The sequence below is a fragment of the Tyto alba genome, unplaced genomic scaffold (assembly GCF_018691265.1).
Source record: "Tyto alba isolate M040663 unplaced genomic scaffold, T.alba_DEE_v4.0 Super-Scaffold_42, whole genome shotgun sequence".
Taxonomy (NCBI): domain Eukaryota; kingdom Metazoa; phylum Chordata; class Aves; order Strigiformes; family Tytonidae; genus Tyto; species Tyto alba.
In genome coordinates this window covers 25,240,292-25,266,054 of record NW_024881318.1, presented here as the reverse complement: position 1 = coordinate 25,266,054, position 25,763 = coordinate 25,240,292, and the positions used below count along the sequence as shown (strand labels likewise).

The following is a 25,763-nucleotide window of genomic DNA, read 5'->3' as shown; positions in this document are numbered from 1 at the left end:
CCCTAAAGTCTAGAGATGGCCCATGGACCACCACATGAAAATCTTGCTTTAGATTGCAGTTGCTCTGCATTATTCCTGCTGCCTAAGGGGATCATAACATATGTCATCCCCAAAAGCACCTGGAGACAGAAGACCTGATATGATTCTGTCGTACGGCAGGCAAACTCCATGACTGGGTTACTGATGATGTAATTTTGACATTACGGCCAAATAAATTTAACAGCCAGCTGCTACCAACACTGGCAATTCTTCCCCTTCAACACTCTTCATGTGTTGACAGGTGGAAAAGTATGTGTTGGAGGAACTTCACTGACTCAAGGAAAGAGAAACAGTGGTGTGTGCATAGGGGAATTGCTAGCCCATAGGTCCTGCTCCTTCACTTGGGCTGGCATTTATCTACGTAGCAGCAAAATGGGCTAGACTGCTAACCTGGCATAAAAATTAGCAGTTCATTTGACAACCATTTGTCAAAGGACTGAGTAGCCATGGCAGCTTCAAATTTCTTACCATCCAAGGCAAAATGGAGATTTGTTGCCTTTAATTCACTTTGGAAGTAGATAATGTAAGCAGGAAAACTTGTTTACACAATATGAGTGTCCACAAACATATTTATTCTGTAATGCTTACCCCACTTTATTTTACACTAACAGTCACAAACAGACAAGTTCCAAGTATCCAGCTGTTTTGTTGGTAAAAATTTGGTGGTAATCTAATCTAGGAAAGGAGATCTTTTAGCTTACACTAAGGATTTTACAAATAAAAATACTTTTACTCCCTGGTAGTAGTGGTACATGGTCTTTTGTATGGAATAATGCACAGCTAATAAAAAGATGAAAAATAAAATTCAGTATACTTTTTTTAAATTTACCTAAATAAAAACTGTCCCAAACCATACTCCTCTCAATTTGCTTTATGCAAAGTGTATTTGCCCTGAACCCATGTAATTGTTTTGTGAAACTTCTATGGAAAAATGAAAATTCTAGGTTCTAACAATATCTCTTAGTAAAGGGGGAACAGGTGTAGGAAATGTGATTCTACAATCAAGTCCACAAACAAGCTTGTATCTTGCACAGTCTCTGCACACATCTTCAGTATTGGACCAAAGTACAGGGCAAACACTTGGTTCTTATCACTGCATTATGTGTTCTAGAAAGAGTAAATCTCAGGCAAATCATAGAAAATGCCACGGTGTCCCTGAGATGGACACTTCACATTTTCACACTGTCTACAATTCTATTTCATTTAGAATTCCCCTCTTCAAATAGCTAAACACTGGGTTTAATTAGCAGTTTTAATAAGCAGAAAACATTGTCGTATTAAATATACACTCTCTGTGAAGATGTAGTATGTTTGAAGAGAAAAATCTCCTAACCTTCAGAATTACAGCTGCTCTTCAATGCTTAGACAAAGGAACTACATATTCTTTCTTCTTCGCATTTCTTGTACATTATCACTACATATGTGTTAGATAGCTGTGGCCCAAAAGCAGAGCCCCAAATCTGTTGCTTTCCAAACTATTTGGGAGTTCAGGAATAGCAGAGTACTCCCAGTGTGAGGCCCTAGGCTCTGGAATTTGATTCTCTCTTTGGTGTACTAGTTCCTGGATTTAGAAACATTCCAGACATGCTACATAGTCCCTCTTATCTTGCAGGCGTTCAAAGAGGATGAAGCTTGAGAGATGGAAGTAGTCTGGAAATACAAAGAACAATGTAGGTGGGGTTTCATAACATTGGTCCCTAGAGTGTCTTTATTTTTTGTGGGAGAATATGTAAATAGAAGCATTCACAGTTGGAAATTTTGATGAACTGAAGTATGTACTTAAACCTTGTAGGCTTTCAGCATGCTAAATGCTGAAAGGTACTTAGAGCTGTGGGTCATTATACATGTCTTTTGCTTGTTCAACAACAAAAACAGTATGAAGAAACTATGCAGTATAATTGAGTCCCAAATAACCACAGTTACTAAATAATACACAAACATGCAAGATATAGCTAGGGGCATGCTGCTGCTCTGACTGGTTTCTGGCAGCTTCTATAAACACAGAGGATGCTATTAAAAGGTTCACAAGTGATTTAAAGAGACACTAACATATCCTTATATGCTAAGAAATCAAAATGGTGCTGCAGAAATCAAATCAATAAATAAAAAGAAATGTAGACTGTAAAAAGAAAGCATTCCACTATGTTGTCCTTTATTTTTTTATAAGAAGAAGTAAAATGCAATGGTTGAAGGAATTTTGGTCAATAAGAGTAACATTCTTAAACACCACATAATATAACTGAGAAAGATTCATACATTAATGCTAAAATAACACTGAAGTGGTCTGAACACTGAAGTGACCTGAGCTATATCTAGTTTCAGCAGCCTGTAAGGTTATTTAATGCATTGTGCTTATGCTACAATTGTTAATCAAAGAAGTAATAAATAATTATATGCAAATTTCCCTCCAGACCAAAACCAAACAATAAAAACCTTTAACATAAGTGCAATAATACTAACTACAAAAACTGACATATCCACATTATGTTCCCTTTATATCACTCAGACAAAATACAAGGACGTTAAATGTAGATATAACTAGGCCCATCTAAAAGAAGCTTTGATGTCACTGAGAATTGCACTTATAGAATTAAATTCCCTCTTATTTTACCACTTTCTACACAGACATTAAATCTAATCCCTCTGGTGTTCACATAGCATTACCCCAATTGCCTTTAAAGATAGCAATGATAGACATTACTGTTAAAGTGTTCCTTCATATTGCACAATTGTACAATACATATGCCCAAATACAGTACAATAGAACACTATTCTGTGTGTGGTTTTATTTATATGTATATATGTATATGTACAATTACAAATGTACATCTACATATATGCACATGCACATATTTATATAACTGCATGGCTCATTGTACACAACAGTGCAGTTCAGTTTTGACTGCGTTATATTACATCTTGGTATCTGCTGTTTGGGGATTACGCAATTCAATGCCCTATCAGGATGTAAAAGTGAAAAATGACAAAAGAAACATCCCTGAAAATAAGTTTGATATTTCCAATCTTGTGCATTATTAAAATTAGAGCTTTAACAATACATCAGCACACACTGTTATATCGCATTTTTCACTACAGACTGCCCCAGTTAGCAGAGAAGTGCGGCCATGGGAGATCTCCTGGCTAAGTTACAGACAAAAAAGTTTCTGTATTGAACACCAAACATATGAGAAGTGCAACCTGCCTACAAGGAAACATTTCAGGGGTGGTGAATAAAGTGATGCACTCTAACGCAGAAGGTAAATGTCAGAATCTCATGTCCTTTTCCATATTTCCTGACCACATTAGTGAACTGGCCAACATTTCAAAAAACCAAAGGACAGATAATAATAAATTATTTTTAAGGAAGCATCAAACTGATACCATTTCATGAAATCACGTTATTACATTTGCATTTACTATAATGTATTCAATACATTTTTAATGCTTTCTCAATTTAGGGTGAAAGACGCTAAACACAGCATGCAAGACAAACATGTAGTGCAATGGAACGCATAAAGTTTATTTATAATGTAGATTCTTCGTGGGGAACTTTTGCACAGCCTACAATGGATAGCAAGTCATAGTCTTGCTAAAAGTTTTTTCCAGGGAACTGGCTGGAATCAGGACTGAAGATTCCTGAGAAAACAACTGTTTGGGTGTGGCTTATCAGCACCTCTCACGAAGGATGTATACAGTGTAACTGCAGAAGTTGTACTTGGAGGATATCCAAACATCACATTGCTGATTTCTCCCCCAAGAGCAAATAGCCATTAAAGCCCCAACTTCTACCACACGGCAGCAAAGTGAAGATACTAAATTTATACTTAACCAGCTGTGATTTATAGGAGTGTTTGTAAATTCATGTAGGCATTTCCTATGAAAGAAGCAACAAAAGTACCATTGTGGCAACCCAATACTCAGTTACACAAAAGTTGTTTTATACTCCTCTGGCACTACAAGGATGTTAAAGAAAGCGAAGAATATTTGAGAATATCTTCTCCCCAGTCAGCTGCATTGGGACACAGCTATTCTGTGCTTTTTGAGGAAAGTGCAGTGCAAGGAAGAAGTCCTCCTACGTGTTTTACCTGTCTTGGTTATGTTCATCTGTTTTAATTTATTAGCTCCCTAAGGCAGAGGCATTTTGTAAAGCACTTGCCCAACATGCAAATTCAGCATAAGTAATCATCTCTAAACAATTCAAGCAGCCCTCTCCTCTGCCTTCAACTTTTTTTTTTTTTTTTCTTTTTTTCCCTGTAGATTCTTCAGTGGTGTAAAATCAAGCAGTAGCTTCAAAAAAGCCAAACAATTCAGTACCTTCCTCTCCTACACTGATTAGGCAATGGTTTTGCGGGTATAGATTTTGCATTGTGCTTCTCACTGTAATTTCTGTGAGTTTCATTCTCCTTCCAATCAAGTAAATGGGAAATTCAATACAACATCAGCAAGGCTGAACTGGTCTGGGAGTCATGAATATCCTTCATCTAACAAAAGAGTCTGAGGGCTGTCCTTTCCAGTGCTGGAGTGGATAATTCAATTATTGGGGCAGTTTGTGGGAACCACCAGAACTCACATGTCTTTCTGTTCTCCATTTGAAAATGGAAGGAGAAAAATTTCCAGTGGAAATGTTCGAGCAAATAAATAAACATAACAAGCATGGAGTAGCTAAACTTCGGGGCTGAGTATAAACATACTTGTTTGGTTCAAAATGTTTTAATAATGAAAATAAGGGGCACCACCTCTCCCTACCTTGAAAATGACTGTGACTAATGTGAAAATGGTTTTGAATCAGTGTAGGGAAAAGTTTGCCCTCTGTTCTTTGGAATACTTCCTTGGTATTTTTGATGAAGTAAAAGCTGTCCTTGCAGAAAACGCATTGCCTCCCATGATGTATGCCTGATGTGAACAGGGAGGAAACGGCTTCCCTTTTCAGAAGCAAATTGGAGGAAAAAGCATAAAATTCAAGGAGAGAAATGAAGTAAAACTCTGAATGGAAAAAAAATAGTCCTAGTTATGCAGGTGTTTCTTTGTTAATCACAGTTCACTGGCAAGTCTCAGAATCAGGAACACTGTGTCATATTAGAGTGAACGAGTCTTGAAATGTGAGAGTAGGTAATTCAGTATCCACCTGATATAAAGGTTAAGCTGAATCATAGTGTTCAACCACGTTATGAAACACTTCAATTCGAAAAGGACACCAAAGCCATTGGCTTTCTCCAGCAAACACTATATGTGTAAAATAACACACCAAACTCACAGAGATGTGACAGAGAATATGAACACCTACCTCACCATCCAAGCTAGGTGAAAGATAGTATTGTTGGAAAATAAAAAGAAACAGAATAGTGAAAACATTGTGTCCCTTAATTTGGAGGATTGTTATGCAATGTAAAATGCTATTGACTAAGGCTGTTTCAAAAGCAATAGTGATAAAATTACATTTTCTCACTGGAAGTAACAACTAAGTAAGGAGGAAAAAATTTTCTTCAGATACCACCATCAACAGGCATCATTGTTGCTTGAAGCACTAGTTTCAATTCAATAGAATATTCACTAAATATTTAATATATGAAAGTCTCTGTGACCACATATTCTACCTCCTGTTTGATTTGGTGATGAGATTTCTTTGAACCAGCTTCTTACAGAATCATTTTTTCCCAAGAAAACGGTCCTTTTGAGATACATAAACCTGACCTATCCTTTTATAATTAAGTGCACACACATATTGGCCATAAACAAGGCTCTTTTCCAGATGTAGATCATAAATATTTACTGAACATTTAAACTGTTCCTGGAACAATTTTTTATTAGAAGAGAATATAATCAAAACTACTCGTTATCCTTAACTCTGCTGGCTATATGTTCGTCCTCCTATACTTACTTCTCTTACCACCTTTCTGCAACTTCTACAGTCTGCTTTAGAATGTGAATTAATGTTTAGTTTTCTGTTCTTTGTTACCTATTATTTCTGGAATAGCTGCTTTAATTTTCTCTCTTAATAGGTTTTTTAGACTGTGTCATCTACTTTTGGATTCTGGGACATGTAGAAAATCTTCAAAAGTTTCCAATATTCCTTCACACTTTTCTGTGATTTTTAATGTTACTTAGTTTTTAATTATTTACAGCATTTTGAAATGAAATGAAAGAGGAATATGTGAAGCACAAATTTAGGAAAGGAACGTATTACCCAACACAGTTTTTGAGAAAAAAAAAAAAGACCCTTTTTTTAAAACAAAATAAATATTGTACATGAATGAAATTGTGTACAAAATAGGGTTTATTGCAGGTAAAGAACTGGTAGATGACAACAGTTATTGTTAAAAAATAAAGAGAAATGTTTCCTTATACATTGATTAATCTTGAGAATGTGTTGTTTATTCTTTACTAATAAGACTGGCATAGAACATAATGTGTCAGTGGCAAAGCTGTATATTTGGAGTGTTATGTTCAGTCCTGGGATCCCTTGTACAAGAGAGACAAGGAGACCAGAGCAAGTCCAGCAGGTGTCAACAAAGATGATTAAGGGCTTGGAGTATCTGCTGTGTGAAGAAAGGGTGAAAGTGCTGGGACCATTCAGTCTGGAGAGAAGGCTCAGAGAGATCTTATCGATCTGTACAAATGCCTGACCGGCGGGAAGACGGAGGGCAAAGAAGGTGGAGCCAGACTCTTCCCATTGGTGCCCAAAGAAAGGACCAGAGGCAATAAGCATGAATGAGGAAATTCCATTTCAATTTCAGAAAGCACTTTCTCAGTATGAGGGTAGCCAAACATTGGAACAGGTTGTGGAGCCTCCACACTTGGAGATACTCACAACCCTACTGGACATGGTCTTGAGCATCTTGCTTTAGGCCACCCTTTCTCAAGTTGGACTAGATGAACTTGAGGTCCCTTCCAACCTCAATCATACTGTGATTCTGTGAAGCTAGAGGACAATGCTGGCATAAAAAAACCCAAACCAAACCAAAACAAGTTTATAAACTGGCCATAAATACACTTAGATCAGAAATCTAAATGTTACAAACCTTCAGAATGAAGAAATTCTGCACAAACTCTCTAACAGGAAAATGAAGTTTAGAGGTTGAATTTGATCAGTTTATGAAAGAACAAGAAGACACAGCTTCCCACAATAGCTTGTAACAAGACTAATCCACTCAGAAGACACTTTCCAGTCTTAATTTCCAAAACTAGGTTTTTTAGAGCATGAAGTATGTAAGGACATTTTAGACATCCTGATATAGCCACAGTCAATTTGAATTAAGAGGTTGCTTCCCCTAAAGGCCTACCAGGATGAGTGCTTATGTAATTGCTCCCTAACCCAGTTCTGTTAAATGACTCAGTTTATCTTAAAAACAGTTTATCTTAAAAATGTTTTTAGTAGATGCTTTTGAACCACATAATTTTAACAAAACTGTTAGAGAGCAATTACAAACACAGGTCCAATTGGATGGTAGCCCCTCACATAAAAGCTTTGGCAAGTAATACTGGTGGCCAGCTTCTTAACTTGTTATCAGCTGTAGGCAGAAAAGTTCACCTTATCATACCCAAAATTACAGGTGTGGATCTTGATTTTTTTCCTAGACATTAAAGCAAGTCAATTCAGACTAAATAAACACACAGTTAGCGTATCAGGCTTTGTTATGGCCCAAGTGAACCTGTTCTCCAGGGATTGCAGCTTCCCCTTCAAGTATTGTATGCAGTTTTGGGCACCTCAGTATCAAAAGGACATCAAATTGTTAGAGTGTGTCCGGAGGAAGGTGACTAAGATGATGAAAGGCCTCAAGGGCAAGACTTAGGAGGAGTGGCTGAGATCATCTGGTTTGTTCAGCTTGGAGAAGGCTGAGGGATGACCTCATCACAGGCTACAACTTCCCCAAGAGGGACAGAGAAGTGGGAGGTGCTGATCTCCCCTCTCTGGTGACCAGCGATGGGACACAAGAAAATGGAATCAAACAGTGTCAGGGGAAGCTCATATTGGACATTAGTTCTTCACAGAGAGGGTGCTCAGTCACCAGGACAGGTTCCCTAGGGAAGTGGTTACGGCACTAAGTCTTTCAGAGGTCAAGGAGCATCTGGATGACATTCTTGGTCATACGGTTCCTCTAGGTAGTCCTGTAAAGAGCAGGTAGTTGGACTCAACGATCCTTATGGGCCCCTTCCAACTTGAGATATTATACAATTCTATGATTTAGCTGCCTACGGCTCAAGCTCAGCACTGGCTTCATGCAGCTCTGTGACCTTGAGTCAGAAGGCTGTGTAGAAAGAGTTGTGTGAGAAAAGCCTGTGGAAAGTGGGGTCCTGTCCACCTTCACTTCAGATCTGCATTTAAGTTCAGGCTCTTGCTTTCTGTCTCTGACTGAATTTTGTTGCAGGAATTCTACCTTCCTGACTCTTGACTCTGATCTTGACCTGATCACTTGACTTTCTGGCTTGATCTTGGACCTGTCTACCACTACTAGCTTGCATGGTGATCTGAAGAGTTAGCTGACCCTTGCTACCATCATCAGACCTGCTCTGCTCTTCGCATTCAGGTACTGTGGGACTGCACACTTGTCAGTGAAGCCACCGTTCTGCCTGCCTTGGCCACTAACTTGCCTTCCCTTACAGCGTGGCCTGCCCTTGGTGCTTCCTGCCAAGTATGACTGTGAACCTTTGGAGTGTGCAGAATAAATTCCTATGCTAATTCTGTGGGTAGAGATCTTAAAATGCATGCATATAGGAAGGAATACTTCCACCTTGAAAAACATATCTGATCTCTTCTAAAGAGGCTTTCCACTACCAAGAGAAAGGAAAGTCATATGAGTGTTTGAATCTACAGCTCTTGTATGCCTCGAAATGGAGAAATTATTAAGAAAAAAAAACTTTATTTTCTTGCAGGCATGAAACATCCTGATGGCAATTTTCAGTTGCCTGAGTTCAACTGACTGAACTTTGCAAGATAGGCTACGAAGCTACTTCTAAACAAATCAGCTGTATACTACTGTATTTGGGGACAATCTAAGTTACATAAATTTAGTTTGTTGGTTTTGCTAAGTGATGCCTGTTCTAAGTGTCTACTCCATATGTTTGAAACTTAGAAGAGGACCTGGCATTGGCAAGGATAGGCAAGATGACAGTTACTCAGACTGATAAGCATGTCGTTAACAATTTGATTTCAGGAACATACATTTATACATTTTGCAAAACTGACCACTGCTGTTAAAAATAAAGGTAAATTTGTGTCAGTGAGATATCACAGTTGTGAGGGCTTTTCTAAGAACATTATTCCCATAATTTGAGGAAGAAGGAAATAAGTACAAATTCCATAGCAGTGAATCACGTATCTTTTCTGATTGTCTTTTGAACATGCAGTACATTTAAACACATAATCCTGAAGCTGAGATGCTTCAGACTACAAAATCAGCATCAAGACTGGCTGATATTTAGATATTCTCGTCTTGGCAATGTTCCTTTATGTCTGATCATTCTACTTTGCTAGGAATGAACTGAAAAGCTTTTAACTTTAGGTGTTTTATCTCTAGCATGAGAACTAGGTAAGGGAACGTATTAAAATTTTATTTTTTGCTAAAGACTAATTTGCCGCCAAGCAGAAGGCAGAAGAGATGTACACGTAATGCTACAGACTGCTATAGCATTCTATTCTGTAGGACTGAGAATTCAAATGAGGTACAGACTCCCACTGACAACAGTTTCTTTCCATATATTACAGAGCAGGAAGCAGCCAACAATGCTGGCTGTCTTTCAGATCTCAGTGACTCATACATATACTACTCTTGTCAATTAATCCAATACTGAAATGGGCACTCATTATTGTTAATGAAGATTTATACAGTGTCTTTCATCAGCAAAGAGTTCACAATACTTTATGAAGTGTTTCTAAACACACATAAACCAAAAAAGATACTGCCATGTTCAGATGAAAAATGTCACACAAGAAAGATGTACCATAGCATATAGGTGTCACGGTTTGAGCTCAGAGGGCAACTGAGCACCACGCAGCCACTCACACATCCCTTCTCTCTCAGCAATGCAAAGGGACAAATGAGCCAGGCTTGGGATTCAAGATAGGACTGGGATGGGGAAAAAAACACCCTTTATGGGCACGACCAAAAGGCAGACTCGTTAGGGGAAGAAAAAAAAGAATATACATTTATTACAGACACTAACACCACATAACAGAGTAGGACAGTGAGAACCATTGCCACATCTTGAGAACACCTTCCCCCCACCCCTCCCTTCTTCCCAGGCTCAGTTCTGTTCCCGATATCTCTACCTCCTCCCCTAGTGGTGCAGGGGCAGGGAATGGGGGGTGCAGTCAGCGCTGCCACTCCTTCCATCTTCAGTGGGGGGAGCTTCTAGAACTTGTTCCCCCTGCTCCATCGTGATCCCCCTCTCACAGGAGACAGTCGTCCATAAACTCTCTCTGATGTGAGTCCCTCCCACGGGCTGCAGCCCTTCCTGAGCTGCTCCGGCGTGGGACTCCCCCGCATGCTGCAATCCTCCCAGTGCTGAATTACAGCAGTGGGGCTACCTTTTCCCACAAGATCCTGGCCTTCTTCAGGCACAGACACCTTGATCATCCATGAGAAATGAAACACGGGCCATAAATCAGTGTCTGCTCTACCGTAGACCTCCACTGGTGGTGGTGGGGGGCCACCTTGCTGTCTCACCACAGGATACAGGGGGGTCTATGCTCCAGCACACCTCCCCCCTCTTTTCTTCCTCCGTTCCTCCACTGACCTGGGTATTCATGTAGCTGCCGCAACTCCTCCTGACAAGTCTGACTCCTCCTCACCATGTCCCTTCTTAAATACGTTATCACAGAGATGCAGCTGATTGGCTCAGTTTTGGTGCAGAGGTGGGTCTGACTTGGAGCTGGGAGAGCTTCAAGAAGCTTCTCACTGGGGACCACCCCTACAGCCCTTTCCCTTGCTACCAAAAAAACCCACCACTCACTCAACCCAGGACAATAGGTCTTGTTGCCCAAAAAGGAATAAGGAATTAGAATTAGGGTCTTTTGTTATGACAGCAATCCTGACTCATTAAAGTACATCATATAATGAGAGTCTCAAACTTCATGTTTACCCTGGATCGCCAGGAATCCTTGTGGCACCCTGTGAAAAGTAAATCAAAATCACTGGTGTTGTTTAGGAAATGTGTTACTTGAACTAGAATTTAGCAAGGACTCTAGAACAGCTGTGAGAGACATTCCCTGGCTACGTGATGAACACTTCAGAGCACCGAAACACTACACAGTACAATCATTTTTACTGCAAGTATCAGGACCTCATTCTTATACCATATGCAAAGCACAATGATTCAAGTAAAGAGGTTCATGCAGGCACTATCCTAGGACATTTGTTCAATTCCAATTAAGGGCAGTGCAACCTGGTGAAGCAGCTGTGACAGTTAGTGAAGCAGTATCGATACTTTCTACTGCTCTTGGAAAGAAATTGTAAAAACAGAAATTATGCTCAGCTCTTCTATGAAATGTGATGGATTAGACAGAAGTACGGTTCTGGGTCCCTAGTTCTCAGAACATACATAGTACATACAGAGCAGGTGAAATTTCTTACCTTAAAGTGTACATCAGTTAAGTTGTAAAAATAATATCATTTAAGACTTAAATGTCAATCAGTGTCCTCAACTTTGTCTTCTCTGTTGAAGAAGCCACAAAATGAACTTGCTCGTACACAGTTTTGGGGAGAAGTCTAGTTACCCACTAGAAATACCAACTTCCAGTAAGTTTTTGCAATAGAAAATAGGGTAAAACCCCAAATAGAATAAGTATTAGAACTGCACTCATACTCCCTGAATTTGAAAAGGTTGTGTTTAGATCCATTACTTGCATATGGCTTTATAACAGACATAAATGGCTTGTTAAATTTGAGCTTCTATAAAATCAAAGAAAATCTGAATCCTGAAAGTTCAACTAATAGTCATACTGGCACTGCTTCTTTTATTCAACAATCTCAAAATATTTTAAGAAGGTAGATAAATATTACCACCTACATATACATAAAGATATGGAGTTGATTCACTGAGGATATGCTATTTGGTTTGGGTTCCATGCACTTCAATTTGGCATTTAACTGAGCTGCTTAAGTAGGGAACATTATCCTCAATCCTTAGTGCCCTCTATGGTCCGTAGAGGAAACAGGCAGCTTGAGAATGACACATATCGTGGCAGGCCTGAATCACTGCTCAGAGGCACAAGTCTTTCTCCACTGCCTTTCTCCATTGTTCCCAGGGGATCAGACTTCTGTGGAGATGCCTAAATTTTCAGAATCAGCCCAGGCCTAGTGTCACAGTTGATATATGAGCTTGTGATTCTCAGTTTCTTACCCGAACTGCTGCACTAAGCAACCTCTGGGAAAAGCTCTGAGGATTTATAAAGCTGTATCGATACCAGGTTTTTTTCCCTTTCCTTTCTAGAAGCCACTTAATGCTCTATCAGACACGACCATATCAGAATGCAGTAAAGATCTAGGAGAAGAAAAGGTCTCTATTATTTGAATAACTTCCATTTGTATCTTTGATAATTCTTTTTCCTTTTTGAACTGTAAGAAGACCTAAAATATGAACAAATGAAGGATGGAGTAAGGCCTAACACACTTCAGTTCTTCAATTACATAATTCATTATAAGGGTTGTAAAACAATGCTATTACATAAACGAGTCCACCTAGAACACAGAAGCATTTGATCATTCTTTAATCAAACATTAGATATACATATTTCTATGTTCTACCATGTTCTTAAGATAGTGTGCAGCACATTACTTGGCCTATGGGTCATGCACTGTCCCAGCACATGCTCTATCCCTGAAAGTATAGAGTAGCAGAACAATTTATAAAGATTGTTTGAAGTGAATTAAGTAGAACAACAGTATTATGATTTTGACTACTTCTGCCTTGGACACTCAGACCTAGCTGTGTTGAAAGGTAGCTGAACTACAGATATATGGGGTTGTTAATGCAATTTAAAGAATAAAGATATACTGCAGATCCAGTTAAACATAAAACAGCAATGTTCTTAAAAAAGATTTGTAGCAGAAAAAGAAGTCTTGATCCCCAGTGATACAAAGGAATTTTGCTGGCTCAAGTAAAGCTATAAAAACCAGAATGCTTACTGGCTGACACATACTGTGGATATATCATACACGGTCAAAAAACTGCCAATAAAGCTCTCACAGCTTAGAGATTTGACAGGCTGGAGAAAAAAACAATAGTGAAGTTACTTTTCAAAACTCTTCAAAACACCACCATTGAGCAATGTCAAGGTTCCACCTAGCTCTTCCAGAAACAGGGACATTCAGCAGGGGGAGTACAACATGCTCAGGACTTTAATAACTAAACATAAAGATTATTGGAGAATTCATGCTGTATGTAGGAAAATAATGGATTCAAGGAACTAGCTTATCCTCAGAACTTACAAATGATAAAAGGGTAGTTAGAGATTACACTGCATGAAATATATAGCAGCTTCTTTATACAGAATGATTCTGGACTACTGACACATGTCAACACATGTGAATGAAATTAATACATTTACTCAACACTTGTCTTCACTACACACACTCAAAAACTTATAAACTCTTCAGTTGCTGTTGGCATCGGAAAGGCTTTGCTTTCATGCAAGTAACTCTCCCATTTTGCATGCTGGTATTATATTCTTAGCAGATTTATCTGCATTGTATCTTAATCTATTATTGCTGGATTTTTGAAGTGCCATTTCCACTCCTTGCCCACTGACACTTTGAAAGTGTGACAACAGAGAGTAATGCTTGTCTCCTCCATCATGCTCTCATGAAATTCCATTTAAAGGCAACTTTTAATGCTCTTCATATATTTATCTTTATATATATGTAAAAATTAACTAGTCATTTAATTTTATCAAAGTTGATGGCTCATAAATACATACTGTATTATAGTTTGATGCTACTTCTGTAGTTGCTGCCTCTGAGGTTATGTAGTTGCTGAAAAAGCTTAACTCCATCCTAAGTAAAGTTCCTTCCTAGCCTAGATATCTGGAATGACATTTTGGTAAACTATTATGATGTTTAGCATGAATCATGACTTTCACACTTTAAATTATGTCATCTTTCATCAGTGGATCTTTGCATGCTCCTTCCTAAATCCTCCAATCCTCTCACTCATTCACTTGTAACTGACAGATTGTCATGGTTCAACCCCAGCCAGTAACTGAGCACCACACAGCCGCTCACTCACTCCTTCCCCCCTTCCCAGTGGGATGGGGAGGAGAATCATAAAAAAAGTAAAACTCATGGGCTAAGAACAGTTTAATAACTAAACTAAAATATAATACAAATTAGTAACAAAATATAATAACAACAACAATAATAATAGTAATGAAAAGGAATATAACAAAGAGAGAGAAAAGACAAGTGATGCACAGTGCAGTTGCTCACCACCCGCTGACCGATGCCCGAGCAGCGATGCGCCCCCCAGCCAGCTGCCCCCAGTTCATACACTGAGCATGATGTTCTGTGGTATGGAATAAATATCCCTTGGGCTAGTTTGGGTCAGCTGCCCTGGCCGTGCTCCCTCCCAGCTCCCTGTGCACCTCCTCGCTGGCACAGCAGGGAAGCTGAAACATCCTTAACCTACAGTAAGTGCTACACAGCAACAGCTAAAACATCAGTGGTCACCAACATGATCCTCACACTAAATCCAAAACACAGCACTGTACTGGCTACTAAGAAGAAAATTAACTTTATTCCAGCCAAACCCAGGACACAGATACAAAATCAAAGAGTGTTTGTCTTAAAATACACACATGCACACATATAGCTATAAATAACAGAACAGGGTCATTTAAAGAAATTCTAGATGAGATGAAAAAGAAAGTGCAGAATTTACAAAGTAGCAGTTAACTGCCAAAATTATAGCTAACTTAAATATATTCGTAATGTGGTCTTCTAAAGTATTCTGATGGTATGCTAATGGTTGTGCTGCATTGTTTGAGTTGTAGTGAATTCCGAAATTTCTCTTCTCCTCTCTTTGACTACTTAAAGTGCAACAACTAACACACGGAAAGCAAAACATGTACCCTGATCTCCTGTGACGTTCTGGTTGAATTATTCCGAATTAGTTAGTGTGCAAGCCCCGGAGGAAGCTTTCCCATTAGGTAGAAATTCTGTAACACCTCTTAATTCTTAACACAGATGGACTGCAGCTTTCAGTCAAGGTTGTAGCCTGGGCCTCTCTTCTCTACCTAGCTGCCTATTCTCACAAATCTTAAAGGACCAGAATTATTATGTACAAAATCTCTATTACGTTGTGAATATAACCCATCAACAACTTCAGAAGCTATCAGAGGGACAATAACACAGAAAAGGTAATTACATAAGATATGTTTTCTTAGGAAAGAGAATTAAAAATCCCTACTTCTTAGTTCTTCCCTGCCACACTGAATCAGGCACTTTCCTCTTTAAGTCAGTAAGGCAGATAAGAGACAGAAAGGCACACAGATGAGACTTTTACTATTATGTGAAAGACTGGAACTGGAAATTAATTTTGAAGCAGGTCTCAAGGTGGTGACATTAAGCAACTTCTATATAGCTGTTGACTAATTCAATGCTTATTTTGGCATATGTACCTAAATTTGACATCCAAGCATCAGAAATATAACTGTGTACACTCTAGCCCAACATGCAATTTTACCACAGTTATACTTACATAATAGCACATCTACTTTTAACTTAGCTACACAGCATGCAAAGACATCTTAGAATGATATCAACAAATACAACACCTCAGAACTAATATAGAATCACAGAATCATAGAATGGTTTGGGTTGGAAGGGATGTTAGAGATCATCTAGTTCCAACCCCCCTGCCATGAGCAGGGCCCCCTTCCCCCAGCCCAGGGTGCTCCCAGCCCTGTGCAGCCTGGCCTTGAACCCTTCCAGGGAGGGAGCAGCCACAGCCTCTCTGAGCAACCTGTCCCAGGGTCTCACCACCCTCACAGGAAAGAATTTCTTCCTTACATCTAACCTAGATCTACCCTCTTTGGGTTTAAAACCATTACACCTCATCCTATCACTACATTCCCTTGTAAAAAGTCCCTCCCCATCATTCCTGTAGGTCCCCTTTAAGTGCTTGAAAGACACTATGGGGTCTCCCCAGAGCCTCCTCTTCTCCAGGCTGAACAATCCCAACTCTCTCAGTCTGTCCTCACAGGGGAGGTCCTCCAGTCCTCTGATCATCTTTGTGGCCTCCTCTGGACCCACTCCAACAGGTCCATGTCTCTCTTATGTCAGGGGCCCCAGAGCTGGACACAGTACTGCAGGGGGGGGTCTCACGAAGCTGAGGTTGGAGAATCCCCTCCCTCAACCTGCTGGCCACACTTCTCTTGATGCAGCCCAGGATGCAGTTGGGCTGTGAGCGTACATTGCTGGCTCATATTCAGTTTTCCATCCACTACTACCTCCAAGTCCTTCTCTGCAGGGCTGCTCTCAATCCACTCATTGCCCAGCCTGTATTTGTGCTTGGGATTGACCAGACCCATGTGCCAGACCTTGCACTTGGCCTTGTTAAACTTCATGAAGTTTGCATGGAGCCACCTCTCCAGCCTGTCAAGGTACCTCTGGATGGCATCCCTTCCCTCCAGTGTGTCAACTGCACTACACAGCTTGGTGTCATCTGCAAACTTGCTGAGGGTGCACTCAGTCCACTGTCCGTGTCAGCAACAAAGACGTTAAGCAGTGCCAGTCCCAACACCAAATGCTGAGGAACACCACTCATCACTGCTCTCCACTTGGACATTGAGCCATTGACTGCAACTATTTGAGCGTGACCATCCAGCCAATTCCTTATCTGCCAAGTGGTCCATCCATGAAATCCATGTCTCTCCAATTTAGAGACAAGGATGTTGTGTGGGACAGTGTCAAATGCTTTGCACAAGTCCAGGTAGATGATGTCAGTTGCTCTTCCCTTATCCACCAATGCTGTAACACCACTGTAGAAGGCCACCAAATTTGGTAGAAGGATCCAATAAATTTAGATTGTTAAATTTTGCTAAGGTTTACAAGTCATAGAACAAACAGGGACCCATAAAACCTCTAAGAGTTTTAATGCTCATGTAAATGTCTGAGTAACACATGTACAGAGAGAGGTACATGTGCGGATACTCACCAAAGGTCTTGCGAGTCTGGGGAAATCCCCGCTGACTGGAAGCAGCCAGTGTTGTCCCAATTTACAAAAGCATGAGGGATGACCAAGGAAACTACAGAGCTGTTAGTCTCACCTCAGTACCTGGGAAAACTACAGGGAAGATCATAACAGGGCTATTGAAAGACATTTAAAGAACAATGAGAACAAGAGAGTCATCAGGCACACTCAACAAGGGTTCACAGAGGGAAAGTCCTGTTTAACTAAATTGATATCCTTCCATGATAAGGTCACCCACCCACCGGATGAAGGGAAGGTGGTGAGTGCAATTTCTCTGGATTTTAGTAAGGCTTTTGATACTGTCCCTCACAGCACCCTCCTGGACAAGTTGTCCAACTGTGGGATGAGCAGGTTCATGGTGTGATGAGTGAAGAACCGGCTGAAGGGCATAGCTCGGAGGGTTGTAGTGAATGGGGCTACATCTGGCTGGCAACTGGTCACCAGCAGTGTTCCTCAGGGCTCAATCCTAGGGCCAGTCCTCTTCAGTATATTTATCTATGGTCTGGATGCAGGAGTCAAATGCACCATGATCAGGTTTGCTGATGATACAAAACTGGAAGGAGGTGTTGACTCTCTTCAGGGACAAGATGCCTTGCAGAAGGATCTAGGTAGATTTGAGCATTGGACAACAATTAATGGGATGAAATTTAACAAGTCCAATTGCCAGATGCTGCACCTAGGATGGAGTAACGCCGGGCACAAGTACAGACTGGGAGAGGGTTGGCTGGAGAGCAGCCCTGCAGAAAGGGGTCTGGGGTCTGGTGTGATGCTGAGCTCAGTGTGAGTCAGCAGTGTGCCCCGGCAGCCCAGAGGGCAAATGGCACCCTGGGGTGCATCCAACACAGCGTAACCAGCAGGGCAAAAGCGGTGATTATCCCGCTGTATTCAGCGTTGGGGCGGCCTCACCTCGAGTGCTGTGCGCAGTGCTGGGCCCCACCAGTTAAGAAGGATGTGAGGGACATTGAGTGTGCCCAGAGGAGGGCAACAAAGCTGGTGAAAGGGCTGGAAGGCATGTCCTGTGAGGAGTGGCTGAGGACTTTGGGATTGTCTGTTTTGGAGAAAAGGAGCCTGAGGGGCGACCTCGTTGGTCTCTGCAGCTTCCTGAGGAGGGGAAGGGCAGAGGGAGGTGCCGATCTCTTCTCCCAGGTATCCAGTGACAGGACACGTGGGAATGGTTCAAAGCTGCACTGGGGGAGGTTTAGACTGGACATTAGGAAGCATTTCTTTACCAAGAGGGTGCTCAAACACAGGAGCAGGCTTCATAGAGAGGTGGTCGATGCCTCGAGCCTGTCAGTGCTTAAGGGGCATTTGGAGAATTCCCTTAATAACATGCTTTGACTTTCAGACATCCCTGAAGTTGTCAGGCAGTTGGACTAGATAAACACTGTAGGTACCGTTCAACTGCAATTATTCTATTCTATTCTATTCTATTCTATTCTATTCTATTCTATTCTATTCTATTCTATTCTATTCTATTCTATTCTATTCTATTCTATTCTATTCTATTCTATTCTAATTCTATTCTATTCTATTCTATTCTATTCTATTCTAATTCGCCTGAACACTACAGGTTTTGAATAAGTATGCATAAATAACGATAATTTGTACATAGCACAAGATTGCATTCAACATACTCAAGCTACAGCATTTTAAGTTATTCAGATCTTGTCATTGACTCTCTCACTGATGGAATATATGTCTTATTTGCCTGTTTGCTGCCCTTTAAATAATATAAATACTGACAGAAAGAGAAGACATACAGAAGTAGAATGCCCTGATGGCACTTCCTGTTATGCTACAGAGAAAGGAACTCCTTTTAATTTAAGTGATTGCAGGATCTTCCCAAATACTAAGCTAATGCGCTAATCCATACAATGTGACTTTCTTTCACACCAGCGCGTGTGTGCACCAGCAAGGGAGAAAGGAAGGCTTGCTGCAACACACATAAATCAAAACCGCAAGCCCTATATTTTCACTACGAGAATATTAACGGCTTTAACAGTCAGCGAGATTACACGGAGAGGAGCCGAGTATTTTCGCTGAGGTCAGTTCATCAGGGCGCGGTGCTACGGCCACCCGCGGTAGCTGCGTGGGACCCGCCGGGCGGGCCAGGGCTTCCCACAGCGGGCGGGAGGCAGGCGCCCGGCAGAAGCCACTCTGCTCCCGCCCACGCCACGCGCTGGAGGAGCACTGGGGCGGGAGGGGGCGGCGGGGCGGTCACCGAGCAGCGCCCGCAGCGCGCAGGCAGTGCGCCCGCCCCCAGACCGCCGCCGGGCCCGAGCTGCGCTCCGCCACCTGCCCCGACGGGGTTATTTCACAACGTGAAAAATTAACCTTGGAGACTAATTTTCCCTAGTCACGGCCTTTTTTTTTTTTTCTAAAGGAGCAGCCGATCCCCGCGCCGCGCCGCAGGCCCTGCCCCCCCCACAACCCCCGGGGCGGGGCGCTACAGGCCCCGCCCATGCGAGGCGTGTCCCAGCGGCGCTGCCCCGCCCCCGGAGTGACGCCCGGCGGGCGGTGGGCTGGGCGCTCGGCGGGGCCGCTCTAGCCCGCAGCGGCGACCAGACTCTGTTTCCCCCGCCCACGGCCGGCATGGGCGGGGCGGGCGCCTCCTTCCTGTTTCCGCTCGTCCGACCGGCGCCTCCAGGGCCGCGGTACCGTGGGGCGGCGGCGGCGGCGGGGTGTGGGGGGAGGCGAGGCGGGACGGCGCGGCACGGTCCTCCCCCCCCCCCCCCCCCCCGCGCCGCCTTCTCGCCGCTGCCGCCGTCGTCCGGGCCCGCCCGAGCAGCGCTACCTGTGCCGGGCGGAGGCGAGCGCTGCCGGGGACGGGCGCCTTTCCCTCACGGCCTCTGTCTTCTCTCCGCAGGGACCTCGGCGCCACCCTCCCGTCGCTCGACAAGCCCGGAGGGTGCCCGAGGCCGCGCTGGTGTTCCCCCCCAAACCACCCCCCCCACGCCGCCGCCGCTGCTGCAGGTGAGGGCGGCCGTTGGGAGGGGGCGGGGCGGGGCGCGCGGCCGGCCGTTGCGGGGTGACGGAAGAAGCGCAGCGGCTGCGCCGGCGGGGGGGAGCGAGGGAAGGAGGCGCCGGGGGGGCCCCGGCCCGGCCCCTCCTGCCCGGGGGGCTCCGGGGGCGGCCGGCCCGGGGCGGCCTCTGCCTGCGCCCCGCAGCGCTCGCCGCCGACACAGTTTCTCCGCCGTTTCTGACTGCGGCTAGTTCACTGTTGGAAGCGCTGCCCCAGCCCCCTCACCTCCCCGGTAACACCTACAGAAAGATAAACCAACTGAGCGCGCTTCCTTTCTCTTCCGAAGAAGCACAGACTTCACTTTTTTTCCACGCAGCAATTTTTTCTTGGTAGTGTGTGACGCTCTGTTGGATGAAATGCCAAATTATTTTGTAAACACAGTACTTGAATGTAGGGTCAACACTTTGCATTGCGCTTTCGCGTACCATGCGCTACTCTTACAGCAAAAATGAGTTTGCTCTTCAATAATGAAAGATGATGACATACATTAAAATGGTAATTGCTGTGTATGTGTGATTTTTCTCTGAATGCTCAAAAAATATTTTTCTATTATTCCATAGGGTTTTCCCAATAGAAAAACAGAAAAATGTTCGACGTTAAGGCCTGGGCTGAATACATTGTGGAGTGGGCTGCAAAGGACCCATATGGCTTTCTTACTACAGTGATCTTGGCCCTTACACCGTTATTCGTAATCAGTGCAGCACTTTCATGGAAGCTTGCAAAAATGATTGAGGCCAGGGAGCGCGAGCAAAAGAAGAAACAGAAACGCCAAGAAAATATTGCAAAAGCCAAACGAACAAAGAAGGATTAAATGGGCAAAGCCAGGCCTTCCTTCTTGACAGAATCCACTTTTTAAATGCAACACTTGTACGTTTTATGTTGTAACTGTCCTTCGATACTTGATCCTTTTATTTCTTTAAGTATGAAATCCTTTTAATGTATTTTTCTGCTGAGATGATTTGTGTTAAAGTTTGCCCAAGTGACTCTTATAACAAAAGTCATTTAATCTACTACTTGTGTTCTAAGTGCAGGTTGCTTTTCTAAATTTGGATGTTAAATTAAAAAATCTGTTGAGTGGCTCTGGAGCTAGATTATTCTTTTTAATTAGCTGAGTTATGACTTAGCAAGTGTCTTAAAATTTTCAAATTATGGGGAAAATGTGAATGGTAAACTGGATTACAGGAAGGCAAGTTTTGGTATACCTTCAACAGAGCTGTAGAGATACGTTAGCTTTGGAGTTGGGTAGCATACCTTACTGATTTCCTTTAAGGACGCTGCATATGGCCCTGTGGTTCATTCAGCTGTGTGCCCACAGGGGCTGCCGTAGTGTCTGTGGGAGTGGGGCTTGTCTGCAAAAAGAACCTACTGTAGCTTTTTCTATTTCTTGAACTATCAGCCATCAGGAGCATTTAAATTCAGCCCAAACTCTAGGAAAACGATTGCTTGTTCTTACTACCTTCATTTGTCTTGGACCACTCGTGTTCTCCAAAAGACACTACCCCGTGGTTTGGCTTTCCGTAACGAACACCCCACCCGTAACTAATTTGTTTCTGCCTTTAGAAACTTTTCATGCCTCAAAGAACAGCCATAAATGGGGTGAGACCAAAGGCCTGGTGTTCTGTGTCCTGGTGACCGGCAGCAGGTGGCTGTGGAAGAGTCCAGGAAGAGGATGCACACACTGGGGATGGTAGTTCTTCCTACTTGCTAACCTTCTGGCTATCTTTGATTTAGGACCTCCTGACCTTAGGTGGGATATCTGTTCTCATGGCCGTTGAAATTCTGCCACCTTCCTGGTTGCAAAATGCTGGCATACTGGAAGAAGGCCAGGTGGGGTTTGTGTTGTAAATATACCACGATTATTTAACCTTAATTCCAATGAATGTTTTTCTAACAGAAACGATGAATTTTTCAAAGCCTAATTTTTATTAATAGTCTAGTTCTAAAGAGCTTGTGCCAGTCATTAAGTTTTTAGACTTATCGTATTTCTAAACAGCAGCCCAGAGTTGTGCTTCCTAGAAACTAGTCCTTCATGATGTTTAAAAGTAAAACCCTGAAATAATACCATTGTTCAAACGAGGAGACATAGAACTGCCTGACACCAAGGAGGATTATAAGTGGGGAAGACTTTAAAGTAAATGTGAAGTATCATTGATTCCCTTTCAATTTTGTTGGTCAAAGCAAGCTTTATTAGAATATGATATTTTGGCATTTTATAAATATATGGCATTAAGTCTCCACGTTTTGTATCAAGTGCTGTCAAATGTGTACATGTTCCACCTTTGATACCTACATAGCTTAAAACACATGAATGAAATGAATTACAACACTTGATGAAGGATGCGCTGCATAAATAAATTTGATACTTTTTTTCAAAAAATTGTGTGGTCTTTATTTTGACTTGAAGTTCTCAAACATCATCTCCAAGCAAATAATCTGCACATTCTATGTATCTAAACTATGGTCAAATCTAACCACATACACAAGAAATAAAACCTATTAATATTTTTAAAGTAAATAAATGACAGTCCCTTGTCCCAAACCCTGTGTTATTTTCCAGCAGCTTTACCAAGTGCTTCTAACCTCTATCACAGTAATCTGTAGTTTAACTCAGCCTGATTTTATCCTGTGCTTACCGCTGGCTGCAAATCAAACATTCACATATGTTGATTATTTTCTTAAATCCAAGTTAGAAGAATGTCTCTAAGATTAATACAGGGTGTAGTCTGTAGTGTCACAGTGATTCCTGTTCATGAAATTGACTTTTCCATCCACTTGCCAGAGGAAAGCACACTGGCACTGCCAAGGGACTTAACAAGCATTCTGAAGCACTATCCTAAACTGCTGCCTAGGTTTGGGAAAAATAAATGTACTGATTAACTAAAAATTATTACATCGAACACAATTTAAAAATAAATGAGTCTTCAAGGAAAAAACAGTTTAAAATTATTTAAGAAAATCAAGTTATCTAGAAAACCTACCTATGATTTCAGGAGTAGCTGATGAACAGCAACTGTTGAAAACAAACTTAATTAGTAACACATCCTGTTTTTCACTAAACCCAAACATTTTAGTCATTTGTCCTGATTAAGCAAGCCTATTTGAACAGTTCTCCAAAAATAAATGAAACTGCTTTAATATTACTTTATTGCACACTCACATAAAACAGCTGTTTATGCTGTCTGTTGAAATATTTATCCACCCGCACTATCTGCACATTACAACTGTTTATTTATTATGACTACTACCACTGCCTGGTGGCATCCAGGAGCCTGGCTGAAAGGAATTCGCAGTGCTCGTTGGGTCTTGGGAAGGCTCTTTCTTTCCATAGTAAGGGGCAGATGCGTGGCCTTTAACATGAGTACGAGCCGGTTCAGCAACAAGTCCTTCCTTGTATTCCTCTGCCTGAAGCAGCCTATCCTTTTCAGATACATCTCTGATTTTCTGTTTCATCTGTTCTCTATAATTTTCATTCTTAAGAATTTCCTAAGGATACAATAAAAAATAATTAGATAAACCGCAAGTAAATGCAATACATAATGTTGGAATAAAACATTTTAAACAGTCATTGTTTTTCTTAATTTTGTAATCAAAATTTTCAGGTACGTTGGTATAATAAAGTGTGACAAGATTGCTTTTCTACAACTGTAATTTCAGCCCTACTTTAGAGTGTTCTTAATGTTTTGATCATGTTGTTGAAGCAAAACTGCATTGTGGTGTCCCAGTTTCACTATTCTGTTGGATCAAAAAGGAAAAGAACTCGAATACTGTTATCAACAAATGTTAAAATGCTTTAAAAATAAGGCTACCTTTTAGATTGTCTTCTATGTAGGACTTGCTACTATATAGCTATTTATCACTTGCATCTCTTCCTGTAACTCATGATGTCTTTGATGTTAGGTATCTGTTCCCCAGGGTACAGATTTGGGAGAAACAAGATATGCAACCTTGATTTTGCTAGTACATAAGCTGAAGCCTTGCAAGATTAATAAATAAATAAAATAATAACAAAAAAAAAAAAAAGCTAAGGCAGAACTGCTACTACTGAGATGGTACTAGCAACTCAGGAGAAAAAACACCAGGAGAGCAGGAGGAGCATAAAAATCCTTGAGGGAAGTCCTGCCCCAGAGTCTCTGGGGCAGCTCTGTAAAGCCAAGGACCAGCACGGTCCAAGAAGCAAGGGAGGCCAACACATCCTCAGCTGATGACTGCCTGGTCAGCAAAGGCCAACGGGATATTGTGATAAGGACACCAAGCACAACACTGCTTAGGTGAGCTGTATGTTAACCCTAGGTATCTACCTGGTGTATTAGCTAAAATAGATGTACTGCATTCATAACAGGTATAAAATCTTACCTACTGCCTCTGCACAGGTTTAAAAAAAAAAATCAAATAGGAGTGATCTAGTTTTAGAGGTTTACCTCCACCTCTGATAAATTGAAGCAACCATCTGATGCAAGACCCTACTGCAAGGCCAGAAACTCCAGCTAGGTTGCGAATTCAGAGGAGGCTTGGACAGCTTGATGATTCAACTTCATGAAGTTCTGTACTGAAACATGGTTGGGCCAGGTTAAATCTGGAAATCCAGTAATAAAGATGATCTGAACTGGCATTTGTCTGCTTCCGCTGAGAAATGCTGAGGCTATTAGCTGAAGCAAGTGCAATTACTGGCTTGTCCACAGGTGTAACAACAAAAAGCTGTTAGTAGACCTTGTCATCTTGTTCAGAGGAAAACATGACTCCCAATGTAAACACAAGTAAGCCCTGAAAAATACTGAAGTTTCGTTTTCATCTGTTAGCATATGTTTCCTATTCAAATGATGATTTGCAAATTCCGCCAACAAGATTTCTCTGTGCTTTTGTTAGGGCATATAGTGAAGAGTATTAGAAACAAAAGCAGAAAGGTGATATGAATTATTATAATGCTTTGAACCCACATACAACCAACTTAACGGTAGCCAACATCACGTAACAAGGAAGCTGATAAAATCCACATTTAGACTGCAATACAGGAGGAAAAAGGCTGAACACTTTCTCCAGATTACAAGTATATGAAAGAACTAAGGAGAAACTAGACCAGTACACTTCTCTCTGAGCAGAAGACCATGACATTATTTTAGGAACGGCATTAAAATAAATGTGATATTGCCAAGAGTTTGACAGAGCAAGCATGTGAACATTTAAGACAGTTTAAAAGGCACTATTTAAAGAAAATTTTAACTTAGAGATATCATGAAAATAAATACATTTCTCTTAGTCCTTAATTGTCTCTATACTTAAATTCACAGACACACAGAGCAGGAACAAAACACTTCACATACATATACAGCATGAAAATACACAAGCAGCACACAAACAACTTTGAAAACTGAAGGGGGGGAGGAAGGGAGAAAATCTTCCCATATTCAAATAAAAATATTGCCAAGTGTAACAAGGTCAAACTTTCAACAGTCAGTATAGCAAAACCTCATTGTAGCATCTCTCAATTCTGTCCTTGTTTACCACATGCCTGTATAAA

The 25,763-nt window shown here is 41.6% G+C and overlaps 2 protein-coding genes across 2 annotated transcripts in view; one reads left to right on the top strand and one right to left on the bottom strand.

Moving 5' to 3' along the window:
• The first annotated feature begins 19,749 nt into the window (after nucleotides 1-19,749).
• Nucleotides 19,750-22,625, top strand: SMIM15 (small integral membrane protein 15). The gene is made up of 3 exons (XM_042804899.1): nucleotides 19,750-19,880; nucleotides 20,093-20,199; nucleotides 20,809-22,625. The coding sequence occupies exon 3, from the start codon at nucleotides 20,835-20,837 to the stop codon at nucleotides 21,057-21,059; it is 225 nt and encodes a 74-aa protein (XP_042660833.1). The 5' UTR covers nucleotides 19,750-19,880; nucleotides 20,093-20,199; nucleotides 20,809-20,834; the 3' UTR covers nucleotides 21,060-22,625.
• The window catches only part of NDUFAF2 (NADH:ubiquinone oxidoreductase complex assembly factor 2), a 72,053-nt gene continuing 68,901 nt past the window's right edge, over nucleotides 22,612-25,763 (bottom strand). The window contains exon 4 of the mRNA XM_033009037.2: nucleotides 22,612-23,731. Coding sequence (XP_032864928.2) covers nucleotides 23,474-23,731 — 258 coding nt within the window. The 3' untranslated portion in view covers nucleotides 22,612-23,473. The remainder of the gene's footprint in view (nucleotides 23,732-25,763) is intronic.